General features: G+C 39.7%; 1 protein-coding gene and 1 gene segment (V, D, J or C); one reads left to right on the forward strand and one right to left on the reverse strand.

Moving 5' to 3' along the window:
- Window positions 1-244: 244 nt before the first annotated feature.
- Window positions 245-1,201, reverse strand: LOC102512402 (olfactory receptor 10G2). Its single transcript, XM_006190862.2, has one exon. It carries the CDS (start codon window positions 1,199-1,201, stop codon window positions 245-247), a length of 957 nt encoding a protein of 318 aa, XP_006190924.1.
- A 6,088-nt stretch (window positions 1,202-7,289) lies between these two features.
- Window positions 7,290-8,144, forward strand: LOC106730396. The segment is given in 2 exon segments: window positions 7,290-7,402; window positions 7,704-8,144. Coding segments are annotated over 2 exon segments (517 nt in total).
- The last annotated feature ends 9,242 nt before the right edge of the window (window positions 8,145-17,386 follow it).

Consider the following 17,386-nt stretch of genomic DNA (forward strand, 5'->3'; position numbering starts at 1 on the left):
CTTGAGTAAACTTCTCCTCCCAGGTAGAGCATTTATTCCTCATATTCAACCTTTGTGTAGAATGTGCTTACACCCAGAGGAAGTGTAAAATAGTACTGGATAATTTATTGAAGTTAAAGCTTCTTCCTAGTAGAGTTATATTCAATTCAGCTTAAATGAATACCTATTTTTGAATGTTTTCCACATGCAGCAGTACCTGAGAAGAGTGGTAGAGGCAGTGGGCGGGTGTTCCCTGAGCCTGTAGTTACTTATTTGCACCCCCAGCCCCCCTGCCTGCTGCTGTTCTCTTCAGAGCAGACTTCACTTCCTGGTTCCTCAGGGTATAGATGATGGGGTTCAGTAACGGAGTGACAACTGTATAAAACACAGCCACGGCCCCATCCAGGGGACTCTTGGAGCCTGGCCTGAGGTAGATGAAGACACAGGGGACATAGTAGACTGTGACCACAGTTAGGTGGGAGCCACAGGTGGAGAAGGCTCGGCGCCGCCCATCCGCAGTGCGTATCTGCAGGATGGCATGGACTATGTTGGCATAGGAGAGCAGAATTAGCAGGAAGCAACTGGCAGCCACTACCCCAATGTTCACAAAAGTCACAAGCTCATTGACGGTGGTGTCAGCACAGGCCAGTCTCAATACTGCAGGGATGTCACAGATAAAGTAGTCCACCTGGTTGGGCCCACAGTAGGGCAGTCGGAAGGTCAAGGTGGCCTGGATAGACCCATGGATGGAGCCAGCCACCCAAGCTCCAGCCACAAGGATGGTGCATAACCTGCCATTCATGAGCACGGGGTAGCGCAGGGGCTGGCATATTGCCAGGTACCTGTCATAGGCCATCAAGGTGTAGACGAAGCACTGAGTGCTGCCCAGAAAGTGAAAGAAATACAACTGAGCCACACAGCCACCAAATGGGATTCTCTTGCTGGCGGGAGTAAAATCCAATATTAGCCGAGGAACGATGACTGAGGAGAGCCACATGTCCAGGAATGAGAGCACGCCCAGAAGAATGTACATGGGGCGAGCATGAAGCTTTGGGTCAGCCCACACGGTGAGCAAAATGAGCAGGTTTCCCAGCTGAGTCAGGATGTAAATGATGAAGAAGAGCAGGAAGAGGAGGGTCCTCAGACTTGGGGGGTGAGACAAGCCCAGGAGAATGAAATCTGTCACCGTAGTGTCCAGGGATGTGTTTTTGGTTTTTCCCATGTCTTTCTGTAGTCTGCTAAGATGAATGATGACGTCAGACAAGGGAAATAACACAGGGAGGTGGTGACAGAATGTTTTTGCCTGATCATTAAGAATCATTATTAATGCCTGAGGGTTATGAGATAAACTGAATACCATTAATTTTTTTCTTTCTAAAAGAAGAAGTTGTTGCCATTAGTTATTTTGGTTTACTTGATAAGAGAAACTGCCCACAGGCTGGTTAGTGTTCTAAATGGATGGAAACTCTTATCTACTGAGAGATACTGAGAAGCAGAATTGGCAGATCAAGGAACAAGAGAATGTATGAATGACAGGTAAGTACCATTAACTCCAACCAAAAAGGGTGTTCACCAAAGAGGGGCTAAGGATGAGACAGAGCAGTGTGGAATGCATACCCAACAATTCCCACATCTACGTTTCCTCCACTTACTGTCATTGCCATGCCTCCTCTGCCCTCAGCTGAAATTCCATCTTCTTACCATACCATGAAAAACATTCATTTTCTGGTCCTTATTTGCCACTCCGTCGTACCCACTGTAATTCCTTCTTAATGTTCAGATGCACAGAATTCCTCAGGGCACTCAGTTCAATGCTCCAGCTTGGAACCTATATACATGCTCCCTTCTCTGTTCCCTTCTTAGGTAATGCCCATTTTCCCTTCAGGACTGTGTTTGGAGATCCTCATCTTCAAGAAGGCTTTCCTGGTCCCCGAGAACCATGCTTGCTCTTTTCAGAGCAAGTATCACATTGTATTACTATTGTTTAGTGGCGATATAATTGTCCCTTCCATGAGTCATCTCCTCTAGCACAGTAAAGGTGATCATTATCTTCTGAATAACTGAATGGCTGATTGAATGAATGCTGCCAAATCCTACTGATATGATACAGTGTTTCTTCCTCTGCTTAATCTTATTTGCCCAACTCTTGGGCCCACCTGGCTGGCAAGGGACCATCTCATTCTTATGCATTTTAGGTCTAGTTTCATCATAGCAAACTCCAAGGAACTTTCACATTTTTTTTTTATTGCTCCAGGATATCATTTACATTTATTGGTTGATTTATGTGGTTCATTGGTTTAGGATTGGATTTTTTGGGAAGGTGTTTCAGAGGAATTGTTATTGTTTATTATAAAAGCATTGATTAATGCAGGATTTGATCTTTATTTTGTAACCATGTACATATATATATATATGTGTGTGTGTGTATATATATATATATATAGTTGACCCTTGAACAACATGGGGGTTATAGGCACCTACCCCAGTGGAGTAAAAAATATCAAGTATTGCTACCTCTGTCTCAAAAGAAAAGGAATTGATAAACGTGTCACCAAAGGGCAGGAAGCTTTGTATAGAATTAGGACTCAAACCCTAGTTATTTTAATTCCCCATTTTGTGATCGCTAATGAAACACAAACTTTCCTCCTTACTTAGTTAATTTAAATCTCTGTAAACTGAAAATACAGGTATTATATTGAAAAATTCCATGTATAAGTGGACCTGCACAATTCAAACCTGTGTTGTTCCAGGACCTACTGTATCTTGCAGTCTACCATACAGTAACTCTCTCTAAAGACCTTGAAAGAATTTGAAGTACCTAGTCCATACAAGAAGAAAAAATAGAAGGATGAAATGCATTTGTTTCACTCCTTTTGTTGAATAGGCAGGCTATTTGAAAAAGATTTTTCTTCCCACACTAGGGTTTGAGATGCTGTCACATGTCATTTAGCAATAAAGTAACTTTGTCCCTGAAATGTCTATTTTCAGGAAGCAATTAAAATGTTAGCAGATTAATTATAAATTATATGTGAGTATTAATAGATTTAACCACTTAATCTCTATCAGAAAATTCACCAAGAGATTTTATCTTGGTTATTTTCTAAAATAACTTGATTCACATATTAACAGTTAAGAGCTATTAATAGTAACAATAAGACTTAATATACCTCGCTCTTCAGGATCCGTGAAAATACTAAGCATGCCCTCTGCCCACAGAGAAAGAAGAAATCAGATTTTTACTGCCTGAGTTTCAGGAGGACACCTTGATTTATTTGAAAATGAATGGGAAAACTGGTTCTTATTTCTTTGGCTAGAATATAGAGAAGACATAGAGAGTTGGATTAAGGTTATGTATAAAATACTAATAATGAGCCAAAGTAATTTTTTTATTAATATGGACATATAATATCAGTGTGTTTCCACTTAGGCAAATGATATATTCCTGAAATGTTTTATGAAAATCAGTTTATCAAGTCAGATAGAACTGTATCACAGGGGGAATCATTTTGAGGATTTCCACAATGCATACTGATGTATAGTTAAAAGATTCTCCCTCATTTATCTGCTGGATAAATGGAAAAGTTTCATTTTTCCCATTTGTTATGCATACCTGTGGTTCCACTTCTCCCAGATGCCCTGTTGGAAGAAAGCTCCTTTTTACCTTCTAGCTTCTGGGTGTCCTGCCTAGTTGGACCAGGAAACCAAGGTGGGTTACAGCTGGTGGATTTGAGGGCAGGTAACTTTTCCAGGCAGATTGAGGAGAGGATGGTGGTTTTGACGTGGGGTGTAGTGTTCAGGGTTGCACTAGGACAGCAATCTGTGGTGCAGAGATGGGCAGAGTAGATTTCCAGAAGGTGGAATTTTGGAGAAACAGGGATGTGTTTCATAAAGGATTAGATCTCTTGAGAGAGAGCAGCCTGGCCACCCCCTCCTCCCTGCTCCCTGCTATTCCCTTTCTGGTAGCTTTATGTGTCCTTTTGTTTTAGGTCTGCTCCTGTTTTTCAGCTGTGGAAACTTAGGATATTCAAAGAAAAGGAAGTGGCAGACTTAAAGAGTATCAAGAAAATTAAGAACAATTTTAGTTCTCAGAGGAGGGCAGCCATCCATCCAGCTATTTGAAACTTTGGATTTCTACGGTGAAGTTTGAGACCTGGGCCATTGGGAACAATTATGAAATCCTCAAGAGGAGGAATGAAGACTGATCCAGTGTTGTATCAAACATAGAGGATTAAAAGACTTCTATACTTACCCTCGGGACAAGACCCACTCCAAAACTGTTGCTGGAAAGAAGATTCCCCTTCCTTCATCATTCACTCAGTAGTTGGACATCCTGGTAGAGCAAGGGCAGAGTAGGGGAAATGGGCAGAGTTTGGGATGACCTAGAGATATTTCAGCTCTTTTCAGAAGAAGAGATTCTTGTCCTTCTACCAAAGGTTTAAAAGTCTTGCCTAAGGAAAGGTACTTTGTGCCCTCTTCACTGGAGAAAGGTAAGGCTAAGAGTCTGTTTTGTTTGTGTTTGTGCAATTACTAAAGGATTTTCTTCACAACCTCTATGACTTTATCACTGCCGGAGAGAGAGACAGAGAGGAAAAAAAAAAAAAAAGCATTTTCTTTTGAACCATTTTTTTTCCAACCTCCAACAAAATTCCCTAAGTTTGGAAAGAGTAACTTAATTCTAGCAGTTTGAGAAAGAGTTGAGGAGGAATATGGAGAAGTGACTGATGAAATGAACATTTTTGGGAAAAATAACAGAAAACCTTAAAGTTCCAAAGTTAGTTTGTGGTCTTACTCTGAACGGAGCTGGTTTCAGGACTGCTTGTCTACTCTCTTAGACTCGCACATACAGAGGCTGCAAAATCGTGGAGGAGGCTTGCTGTCCTCGAGTGGAATGGTCCAGCATGTAGAGCGATGTCCTGCGGAGATTCAGTCTAGCCCATTGTAAAGGGCCCCCATCTGTCTTTTGGAAAGCTTTAGGATTCTTTCAGGAAGTTTTCCCTGGCAAATAAATATTCAGGACCTTTGAGAGCACCTGTCTTTCAGGGCTCTTTGGCAAGTGTGACTTCTGTATCTCTTGAGTTGTATTTTATATTGGTTTTCATCAGCTGTTGTCTGTTGCTCTGAATAAGAGGAAAAAAAAAAAAACCAGCACTGTCAAGAGATTTGAAGAAAAATCCTAACCTCCGGGGAATTTACTAAAGTATTTTCCTAATGAGAGCTTCCCTCCCCAAATCCTCATTATTTTGTTTTGAAAAAGAGACAGCAGGAAATGTTCCTGGTAGATCTCTGGAAAGGGGGCTGTGGGGAATAACCCCACAGTGTAGTCTTGGATGGCATCCAGTTTTTAGAGGTGTTACGAGTTCTCAGTTGACCACATTCCCTCCCTTTGCCCATCAGGCTCCTCCGTCATCTCTTCTGGTTTCTATACATACGTCACCTCATCATTGAGGGCTTGCTTGACCCTCCCTTACCCCTGTTTTATTTTTCTCAGGAGCACTTGGCACCATCTGACTTACGATAGTTACTCTTTTACTTGTTTATTGTTTGTCTTTCTTCACTAGAATGTAGGCTCCTTGAGCAGAGGGGTTTTTGCTCACAAGGGATCCCCAACACTGGCATGCTGCCTGGCATATACAAGGTTCTCAATAAATAGTTTTGAAAGAATGAATAGGAAAAACTGCCACACATATTAAATGCAGTGGGCAGGAAAAAAAGCTGTGCTTTGAAATATGAACATCAAATTTAAAGTTACCAGGGGTTGATTTAATATTAAGTTGATTCTCACATGCATGTTTCGGGGATAGGCAGTTTTGGGTATTCATTTATTTGTTTTACAAAGATTTATGTTAACCTGAGTATACTGAGGAACTGACTAGAAATGAAGACATGAAGCCTAGAGTGTGATATAAGTTTCAGGAGTCTCCATTGTAAAATGACAGAGCTGGACAAAGACTGGATGATTTCTAAGATTCCTTTTAATTCTAAATTACTGAGGAAGATGTTTAGTGTTTTGTGTGTGTGTGTGTGTGTGTGTGTGTGTGTGTGTGTGTGTGTGTGTGTGTGAAGTTGCAGTGCTACATCTGGCCACAAGATGACAGTATTATCTTTATTAGAGCCAACTGCTGTGTCTGCTACACAGAGTAAAAATCATAAATCCAGGAGGCTCATGAGAGATATAAAATCCTTTGGCAAAGATACTGTATGTGAGGGGTACGTTACTTGGGAAAACTGTGTGTCAGAAGAGATAATTTTCTTTTGTGACAATTGGGAAGTAGTTTTCTTTTTTTAAATTAAAAAACTTTTGAGGGGGGAGGGGAGGTAATTAGATTTATTTATTTATTTTAATGGAGGCACCGGGGATTGAACCTGGGACCTTGTGCATGATAAGAATGCACTCTACCACTGAGCTATACCCTCCCCCTGGAAATAGTTTGAAATATAGCTTTTCACCTTTCTTTCTTCCTCCCTCCCTCCCCACTTCTCTCTTTACCTCCCTCCCTTCCTCTCTCTTTTCTGTCTTTCTGTCTTTTCTTCTCTCTCTCAAATCTTTCCCCTTTCTTCCTTCCTCCCTCCCCTTTTCCTTCCGTTCTAGTCTTCTCTTTCTCCTTTCTCTCTTGCATTTCTTTCTTTCAAGTTCTCACTTTATTACATTAAAAATTACAAGTCAAACAAAACAGAAATGTATAAGAAAAGGCTAATATTCTAACCATTTACTTTTAATCCCAACCTTCTGAAGTAACTAAAGTGAATAGTTTCCTTTGCTTTGCCATTTCTTCCTCTGTATTCATACAAATGTATAGACAGATATATTGTATTTCTTTAGATCTTTTCAAAATATCTGATTGCCTGTCGGGAGATAAATTTAGATAGTAGAAAAATTTTTCTATCTCTTTTGTACTGTCACAGATATCACCACCATCACCACCACCACCACCACCACCACCACCATCAAACACACACACACACACACACACACACGCATGCCTGTTTTCATTTTCTCATGCCTTGAGAAACACAGACTCTTAGTATTGTCAAATTGACCCCTTCTGCCTTTGACGTATGTGATTCTTCTCATTTGTCATCTCTGTTCTTTACACACGTTTCAATTGTTCAGTGTTCACAGAATCATATGGATCAAAACCTGTGGATTCATCAGTAGAAAATGTTCATGTGAAGACGCTCCTGTAAAGGAACCCATGGCTGCTCCTGTGGAAGCTTAAAGTCACCCCTTCAAGAAAGGATCTCCTCCCCTGTGTTTCTTCTGGGCTTTGCATCCAGACTGAGACTTCCTCTCTCAGCCACAGGGAGGGCGTCTACCTTCTGCTGGCCCCAGTGGCTCAGACACCGAGGATGCAGTTTCTGGCTCTTGGTGTCCTACAGCAGATGTGGGGATTTTTCCTTCTTTATGTTTCCCTGACAGTGGGAGGTGAGTCTTAAGTTATTACCAAATGTTGCCAGGAACTTTAAAAATAATTTTCTTCCAGCTGAAATGATTGCAACATCTGATATTTGTAGTGAGAGTCTTTCCTTGTATATATTTTCCCCATGTGATGCTAATTGTCCTTTTCCTGTCCTCGTCCTCATCCTCCTCATTCTACCACCGTTTATTTCTATCTAAGGAGCTCCCTCAATGGTAGTTTTTTGTGACCACGTGGAAACAGTCCTTTTTAATAAAGATGTGGTTTCTAGGAGTGCAGTCATGGTAATGGTCATGTGTCTTCTCACAGGCACTGTGGGACAAGGCGTTCAGCAGCCCACTGACTTGATGGCTATGGAAGGAGAGTTTGTCCAGGTCAACTGCACGTACCAGACATCTAGGTTCGATGGGCTGTCCTGGTACCAGCAACATGATGGCAGAGCACCAGGTGTTTCTCTCCTACAATGTTCTGGATGGTTGGGAGAGGAGAGGTCGTTTTTCTTCTTTCCTTAGTCGCTCTGATGCACACAGTTACCTCCTTTTGAAGGAGCTCCGTACAGAAGACTCTGCCTCTTATCTCTGTGCTGTGATAGACACAGTGACCGTGAGGCCTTTTCAGCTGCATCAGAACACAAAGACAACCACAACAGTGAGAAGTTCTATTTCCTGGGTGTGTACCTTTTGTGAGTTAAGCAGGGGCTCCCCACTGGGCCTTGCTGATACCTGGGGTGAGAACAGGAGTGCTGATTAGCCCTGCCTCCCACCACCCTGTTCAGTTACACTGCTGCCGGGTGGGTGTGGAGGTTCAGCTCCTCACTGGACACTGCTGACACTGGGGTAGGGGGGACGCTGCGTCTGATCACCCCAGTTCACACCATCTCATCCCACATCATTGTTGCCAGGTGGGGGTGGGGGCTCAGCTCATTGCTGGACTTGATGGATGCTACCTGGCCAAGGAATGAGAGCACTACCTGCTTCTGTCAGGTTGGGTATGGAAGACCAGCTTCCCGCTCATCCTGCTGACACTACCAGGTGGCGACATCAGGGTGCATCACCTGCTTCCATGAGGAAGGAGAGTGGAGTGGGAGATCAATTTCCCTTATCACTGGCTGAGACTCGGAAGTGTGGTTCGTCCATTGTTCGGCTGGAGTCTTCCACCCAAAGTATTTTCTGTTGTTCGGCCACTACACTTTTCCCTGTCCTCTGGCTAGGAGAAACAGACTTTTCTTGGAGCATTTTTTTTTGGTTTGTGTCTGTTGGTGGCTCTGGGTTGGAGGGTTCTGCAAGGCCCTGTCTGGCATGTATGCGAGGCAATAAGGAAACCCAGGAATTGCACTGGTAGTGTTATTCTCCAAATTCTGAGGTCCCCGGGCAGCCCACCTTCTTCTTTTCACCTTCCAGACACTTTCTATTCTATTTGTGTTTTATGTCTAGGGTTTATTAGTTGTAAGAGGGAGAATCTAGGGGGAATGGGGCTACTTGATCTTGGCAGGACAGGAAGTCTTTGCTAGTATAATTTCACTTTTCTTTGCCTACTGGTTTATTGGCACGAGGAGCCCAAAATGATCAGGAATCTGTTATAGTTTCAGGTTTAGAGGAGCTTCAACTTTGTCCTTTGGTAGAAGCTTTCCTCCTCCATCCCTAGAAATCAGGGTCTTTACACAGGTCTTGAGGTGCAGGAATAAGAAGGATGAATCACCTAATTGGGGAACTGGGTTTCATGACAGGAGGAGACTCCTATTTCCGCCCCTTTTAGGTTCCTGGACCAATATAGTCAACCTGTGAAAGACATATCGTCATATAATAACCAGTGAAGAAAAGCACTCCAATTCCTCAGGTCATTCCTAACCTAGTACCTTAGCAGATATTACAGGGAAATTCTAGAAATTAATGCCTGGGCTCAGAGCAGAAATATCAGAAAGAGCAAATGCAGCCATTAGACTTTCTCTGGCCAGTGATGAGTATCTCTATTTACAAACATGGCCGATGTGTTGGCTGACCTCTTTAAGAGTCTTTTAAACAAACACTAAATGTACATTTTCATGGTTGACCTAGAGGAAAGACAACTCTTGTACAAATTGGAACTTGCTGAGGTAGCAACTACTATTTCTACTTTATGAAAACTGTAGAGGAGAAAAATATCAGTGTCACTGTGTGGGATGCAGGTGATCAGGACAGGATTCAGCATTTGGGATTACAGCTTCCCAGAACTCGCACGATTTGCTGTTTGTGGTTGAGTAACAACAGGAATTGTGTCAGTGAGCCCTGTGAAAAGCTCTTGATGAGGCTGGCAGAAGTTGAATTCAGGGATACTGTTTATTAGTGTTTGCCAACAAAAAGGATCTTCCCAATGCAATGAATACTGTTGAAATTATACATAAGTTGAGATCACACTCTCTGTGAGTCACAGAAACTGGTTCTTCCAGGCCAACCACACCACCAACGGAGATGGATTTTATTACAGACTGGGCTGATTGTCCAATCAGCCCTGAAACCAAAAGTGAACCAAGAGAATCCGTCTTCCTCCTCACTTTAATTTCCTCCTTTTCACCTTCTATTTTGCTCTCATGTAGCAAACTTCTACTCTGTGATTATCAAGTGCTAGGAGCAATTTTCATGTTGTGTTTTGGTCACAGGGTGTATTGTACTATTTTATAAATGTGGCTGATACTGCCTGTAGACGGGTTTCTTATTTAATGTAAAGTGTCTTTGTTTTCAATGAGGCAGTTTCTAATACTCTACACAAGATTACTCAGTTTCAAAAAAATAGGAAATTTTAAATAATAAATAGGAAATTTCAATCACAGATCAGTACTGGAAAGGCATTTTAAGCACGGGAGTTATATGTTAGAAGATGTGGATACTCCTCCTCTTAGCTTGTGAGATCTGTGTTGAGATCTATTTTCCTGTTTGCTTTTAAATTTGAACACTGTATTGTTTTAAAAATGAAACTTATTTAGGTACAACTTACAAACAATAAAATGCATCCATTTTCTTTTCTTTTTTTTTTTTTTGAGGTACAGTTGACATACAACAGATTAGTTTTAGGTGTACAACACTTAAATGATTTGACATTTGTATAAATTGCAAAATAATCACCAAAATAAGTCAACACCCATCACCATGCACAGTTACAGATTTTTTCCCTTGTGATAAGAACTTTTAAGATTTACTCTTTTAGCAACTTTCAAATATGCAATACAATAGTATTAACTATAGTCAGCATATTGTACATTACATCCCATGGCTTATTTATTTTCTAACTGGAAGTTGTACTTTTGATCCCCTCACGCATTTTACCCACTCTCTACCTTTGGCAGCCACCAATGTATTCTTTGTATCCATGAGCTTGGTTCTGTGTATGAGAGTGTGTGTTAGGTTCCAGATATAAGTGGGATCATTTTTGTATTTGTCTCTCTCTGTCTCACTAACTTCACTTAGAACAATGCCCTCAGGGTCCATCCATGTTGTTGCAAATGGCAAGATTTAATTCTTTTTATGGCTGAATAATATTTCACTGAAGATACATATACATATGTATATATGTGTGTATATATATATATATACACACACACACACATACACACACACACACATATATATATTTATATACACACACCTCCCCCCACCATGTTCTTTATCCATTCATCTGTTGGTGGACACTTAGGTGTTAACATATCTTGGCTATTGTATTGTATTGTATTGTATTTTTGCTTTGAATAGTCAAAATTGTCTTAAGGGAATTTAAAAATTAGCTGGTTACAAAATATCTTGATATTTTTGCTGTATTTAAAAAGGTTACCTCACATAGGCAATCTATAAAGCATGGATTATATTTTTTCTCTGAGCTCTCACTCAAGCAATAGAAAAGACAAATGAGGAAGTGCTGAGTCAGATACTTCTGGAAACCAAGTTCCAGGCTGCTTATTGGTCATTTTGGGAGCGTATGGATTGATACTAATTACTTAGTACTCATGCGTGAGCTTTCACTTGTCAGTGGACTTTGACTCCCTTGTGTGTATTGCAGGGGTTAGTACATGGCTAAGTAAAACTGATATTATGCTAATTGCCAAAGATTTGGAACTCTTCCATACTTAGAGGCTGCTGGTTTTATTGCCCACTTATTAAGCTGCTAAATGAATTAGCCTAATAACAGGAAATTCACTGAAGTGGAAAACTTTTAATAATACCCCTGAGTTTCCATTGATGGCAAGTTCAGTTATAGTCATGCGATGATCACTTCAAAAATCCTGTATCAGGTAGATAAAAATCTCAAAGATGTCAAGCCTGAAATTCTCCCTGTGCAGAATTTTGTGCTATATGATTTAACATCCTAGGCTTCTGTAATAGGGTATGAGAGGAGAATTGAATCATTAGAGAAGGTACAGGAGTAGATGGTAAGTGTTTGATGTTTGATGTCAGTGGAAAATCTGTTTTAAACAAGCAAGATAAGTCTATAAATAAAAGTTACTGATTATTCATTGAATATTGCTTTGGCCTTTAAAGGAGAGCTAGAGTTTAATAGAGCTACTAGGTTGATTGATTTGATTTATGACACTGAGTTTTCCTCTTCTCTTTCTGCCTCACTTCTATAAAGTGACGATGATTATTGTTACTTATTTAAGGTAGATGTTGAGGGAGGGAGAGAGTGGATAATAAAATCTTCAAGAGAAGTTTAACTCCTGATAATTGAACAGTGGTCTTCCTGTATATCTAAACTTTCCTAAACTTAAGTCACATTCCTACCTTTCAGATCATTGCAAGGAAGGTAATTAGTGTTCTTCAAAGAAACATAACCAATAGGATCTCTCTCTCTTTCTCTTTCTTCATATTTATTATCTATCATCTACTGATTGAAATAAATTATATATATATATATAAAGAGGGAGAGAGAGATTAATTTTAAGGAACTGGCTCATGAGATTGTGAGACCTGACAAATCTGAAGTCTAAAGGGCAGGCCAGCAGGCTGAAACTCTAGTAGGAGTCAGTCTTGCAGTTTAAGGACAGTCCAGAGGCTGAATTCCTTCTGGAGATCTTAATCTTTTCTTTTAAGGTCTTCCACTGGTTGTATTAGGCCTACCTACATTATAAAGGGTAATCTGTTTCACTCAAAGCCTACTGATTTAGATGTTAATCACATCTGAAAAACACCTTCACAATATCTAGGCCAGTATCTGACTGGGTACTATGGCTTAGCCGAGTCGACACAAAAAATTAATCATCACAATAAGTAAAATAATAAAATTATTACCTACTTTCCAGATCATGAAAATAAAGTCAAGTGACTTGCCCTTGTGTACCAGAGATATGATAGATGAATTGGTTAAAAGAATAGAAAGAAGCAGAATCCGAATTTTTAAATATATTGACTCACAAAATAGGTCTTCACTGGTTGATGTTGTTTGGTTCAGTGGGACAACAATAGACCTCAAGACTAATTGGGTTTGATTTGACACAACTCCCTAAAAACTGTCCCCCCAGGTTTATTGAATTATAATTGACAAATAAAAATTTTATATATATTTAAAGTGACAATGTGATGATTTTTATATACATATCTGTTGTGACATGATTACCACAATCAAAACACTTTTATATTTTCCTGACACAAAATTTTAAGCTTCATGTTAGTATCAGATCATATCTCATAAAGTATGCAATTTATTTATTTTAATTAAAAATAAACACTTTCTATAATAAATGTTTGTTGAATGAGTTATTGGTCTTTGAGTAACAGATTTTGGAACCTGTTCAGGTACAGTTCTAATGGTAGTTGATGATTACAGTGGAATGGCAAGTAGGCTTATCTCTTCTTTACTTGCCCAGAAGAAGGCAGAAATATTGAAAAGGACAAATGCAAAATTCACAGAGAAAGAAAAAGATTAACAAATCCAGAGACTAACATCACAATGGTGAAACTAAATAGAAAACCAGTTACTACTGTCCAAATCAGAATGTGTTTTATTTTGGGTTTTTAAAAAATATTTTGTTTTCTTTCCGTTTCATTTCAAAAGAAATTATGAAAGAAGTGGATGAAAGAATATTACAACAATTAGATAAGTTTCCCCTGCATAGTTGGAAAAAACTGGTAAGTTTTATCACTTCTTTACTTGCATTTTGTGGGTATGCACATGTGCACATGGGACTGAGCAAGACCCAATCTCCATCACTTGTTTCATATGTTGCATAAGTATGTGGTGTTTAGAAGTTTAATAGAAGGCCTTTTAACTTATGAGAACTATTTTAAGCCTTTCTTGTATCTCAGAACTCAGTATAGTTTTTCAATGCATTGCTTTCTACAAAGGCACCGCACCCCCCCGCCCCCCGCCACAAATACACACACCTCCAGGAGTCCTCAGAATGTATGGGGTTATGCCTTGTCATGTTTTAGAGTTTGCCACAGTACCTGTTTCTTTTTCTAGTTATCAAAAGAGTGAAAGAATTACGGAATTTGGGGATTGGGAGGGATCAAGACCATCATTTCCCTCTGCCTCTTTGTATCGGAATCTCTAGCGCAGCTCCTGGCCAGGCACTACAAAGGTTCACAGAGTGACAGTTGAATATAATACAACCATCCGAAGAAAGAATGAGTCTCTTCTACTGGCAGATGACCATTCAGTCTTTACTTGTTTGTCTAAGCAAAAGAGTCCTTATTACCACCAGAGAAAGCCTTTTTTTTCTGTGCTCTGAAAGTCAGCATATTGGTTAGATTTGGGCTATTGTGGAGAAGATACGGAAGATGACAGCTGAGGCATGATAGCTCTGCTCCCCTGGGCTTCCCTACCCAATTTCACTCTTTGGGACGTAACTAACCATGACTATGTATCCCTGTAATGTGTGAAGGAGTGCTGTTGAGTGCTTTCTCTGTGTGCAGAGGAGGACACCACTGGTTCTCACCTTAAACAATCCTTACTTTTAAAACCACAGAGCAGCTTCTTTCTCAGAGGTTTCTTTTCCTGTTTTGATTGATGACCAGAGAGATGATATTATAATATACTGTGAAGAATCAAATCTTTAAAAAACAATACAATATACTGTGAAGAATAAAATCTTTGAAAAAGAAGCTTAGTATAATATATGAAAAGATTTAGGAGGTAGTCTAGCTCAGCTCTCTTTAGGCAACTGCTGAGTAGTGGAAAAATCTAAGGGCAGGGGAACTGGGACAGAGTTCCAATTCTGCCATGCAAAAGCAGGGCAAGCCACAAAACTTCTCTGAACCTTAACTACATTCCATTTTATTAGAGAAATAAAGCTGTTCGAAGTTTGTGTGTCCTTATGAACTTCCACCTTATCTTTTCTTTAGGGTTTAAGCCCTTGGCGTTCAACTGACAGGGTAGTTCTCTCACACAAGATCCTTCTCAGCAAGATCTTGGCAACTCAGGATTTTACAAATTCATTGGAAGCTAAGATGATGATGGTCTATTAGGATGGAACTCAGGTTCCTCTTGCAAAGGAAGCTTTCTCTAAGCATGTCTTTGCCAAGGGTTGATCCTGCAGTGCTGAAACAGAGACCAGGTGTAAACCAAGATAGAAGAGGCAGAGAAAGATAGGGCTTGGCGTATCTCTGAGCAAAGAGCAAAAATAACTAGGCTGAAATTGGGGATTTGGGAGGTAAATGAGACTCTGCTGCTCACCACATTTGATCCCCGGCAATTTACCATACTCTTCAGAGGAGTGATTTCATTTTCATGGGAGAAGTTGTTACTGTCTACACTGCTGAGCTAGTGTGGGAATTGCAGAGTTCTTGGGAGAAAGGTAGAAGGGCAGGCAAAGGGTAGAAAGGGACAGATTTTCATTGTTCTTCAGTTCTTTATGAAGAATACCAGTGTACACAATACATACCAATGTAACAATACTGATGTCCAGTGGGGATTTTGGTCCTTCTAGTCCAGTTGCCACTTTTTAGATAAGATTTCTACTGTTCAAAAATCTGGACAATTATTTTAATGCACAGATCAACTTCTCCCCAAATTTTGAGACTTTTCATGTTCCTTACCTGCAATGTTACTTTAAAAATATTCTTTTAAATTAATTCATGAAGTATTTGGTGAGTTCCTCCTTTGTGCTACATAATTTGCTATGTGGCTAAAAAAATGAACAAGATATTCCCCTTCCTTCAAGTTGCATTTCCTTGCTCCTCAGAGGCCACTTTATGCTTCTTTTGGTTCAATCTCTTTTAAGCAGCATGGCCCGGTGGCTCAGAGTGTAGGCTTTGGAAAATTCAAATCCCATTTCAACCAATTGCCGAGTGACCATGAGTAAATTAACCCAACCCAACTAACATTTTGGAAAGCACTTCAGCAATACTGTATTTTTTGAGTTTATATATATATTTTATTGAAGTACAGTCAGTTTACAGTGTTGTGTTAATTTCTGGTGTGCAGCTTCAGTACAATAATTCAGTCGTAGACAACACTGTATTTTGAGTCATAACTGTTGAGCTAGTAAATTCATTTCTAATAATCAATTTCTGAAAGAATGATTAAAAATATTGGAGAGGTTATAACCATGCAAAAGTTATTTATCAAGCTAATACTATGTTCTGTGTACTTTCTTAGATATATTGGATACTTCATTGAACAAAGCATACAAAGGTTCTTGCCTTTATGGAGTTTACATTCTAGCAGCAGGAGACAGACAATAATAAACAATAGACTAAATAAATAAGTAAATTATATAGCGTGTTAGAGAGGGATCAATGCTTTCAAAAAGTAAAAAAGTAGATATGGATGGAAGGAGTCAGGAGTGCTGGGGATTCCGGGTGAATTTGTTTTCTATAGGATCATCAGCATAAGCCTCATTGAGAAGGTAATATTTGAACAAAGACATTAAGTGAGTGAGGGATTGACTATGAGATCTGAGGGGAGAGGTTCCAAGAAGAGGAAGCAACCAGTGCAAAGGCCTTCAGGTGTGAATGTGTTCAGAGTATTTGAAGAATAACACGGACATTGATATGACCGGAGCTGAGTGAATGAAGGAGAGGGTGGTAGGAAATAAGGTTAGAGTGTCTATGGAGAGCTGTATCATTTAGGGTCTTGTAAGTTACTGTAGAGATTTCACTTTTACGAGATGTGAGTTGGGGAACCACTGGAAATCCTTGATTGGTGGATCTGACCTACATTTTAATGAGATTCCTCACTGCTACATTGAAAATAGATTGTGCTATTATTTTTAATAGTGAAAAACTGGAGACATTATGGATGGCCTCAAAAGATGTTTACATACAGTTTGATACATGTATGTGATGACATGTCATTCAGCTATACGCTTATAATACCGAGAGAAAAATAGAATGTAGAATTATATGTTTTCAATAAAATTAAAACAAAGACAACAATAGTATGATAATAGCAATTAAGTTAGGTTATGGGATTATGGGTATTCTTCCCACTCCATTTTCCGTTATGTAGCTATGTGGCTTTCCTAATGAGAATGTATATAAAAGTATGATGTCAAGATGGATGTGGTGTCAAAGGTATAAGGGTGAATCAAGAGAAGTAAAGACCAGAAGTCTAGGTTCAGTGAGTTAGAGTTGGAAGATATCGGAGACCTAGAGAGGAAAGCGAATGAAGTAGAGGCTTGGAAAGTGAACAAAGGAAGGCATAATGGAGGACTTGAAAGTCAGCATTTGTACCCTATTAATACATATGTATGTGGAGGTTCTCAGTTCTTCAAGTCTCAAGCTCTCTGTGAAGCTATGGTGATGATGGTAGCTGGGAAGGATGTGAGAAAGCATCTGGTAGGCATGGCTATACCTTGTAATTTTTCTTGTTCTTTTCACTCATCGTTCTTTTTAACATCAAGTCTTGCTGGTTTCTTTGTGGGTTTTAACAGCTTCTGTTTGTAATATTCCATCAAACCTTTGTTATTCTAGGAAAGACTCCATGACAAATCATTGTTGGTATTAGAAAAAAGCACAACCACTATGATTTCCTGAGCGTCAGGGAGTTTTGAAGAAGAGCCTGGACAGAATAGATGCTTTAAAAAAATT

This window comes from Camelus ferus, chromosome 6 (assembly GCF_009834535.1).
Source record: "Camelus ferus isolate YT-003-E chromosome 6, BCGSAC_Cfer_1.0, whole genome shotgun sequence".
Lineage (NCBI taxonomy): Eukaryota > Metazoa > Chordata > Mammalia > Artiodactyla > Camelidae > Camelus > Camelus ferus.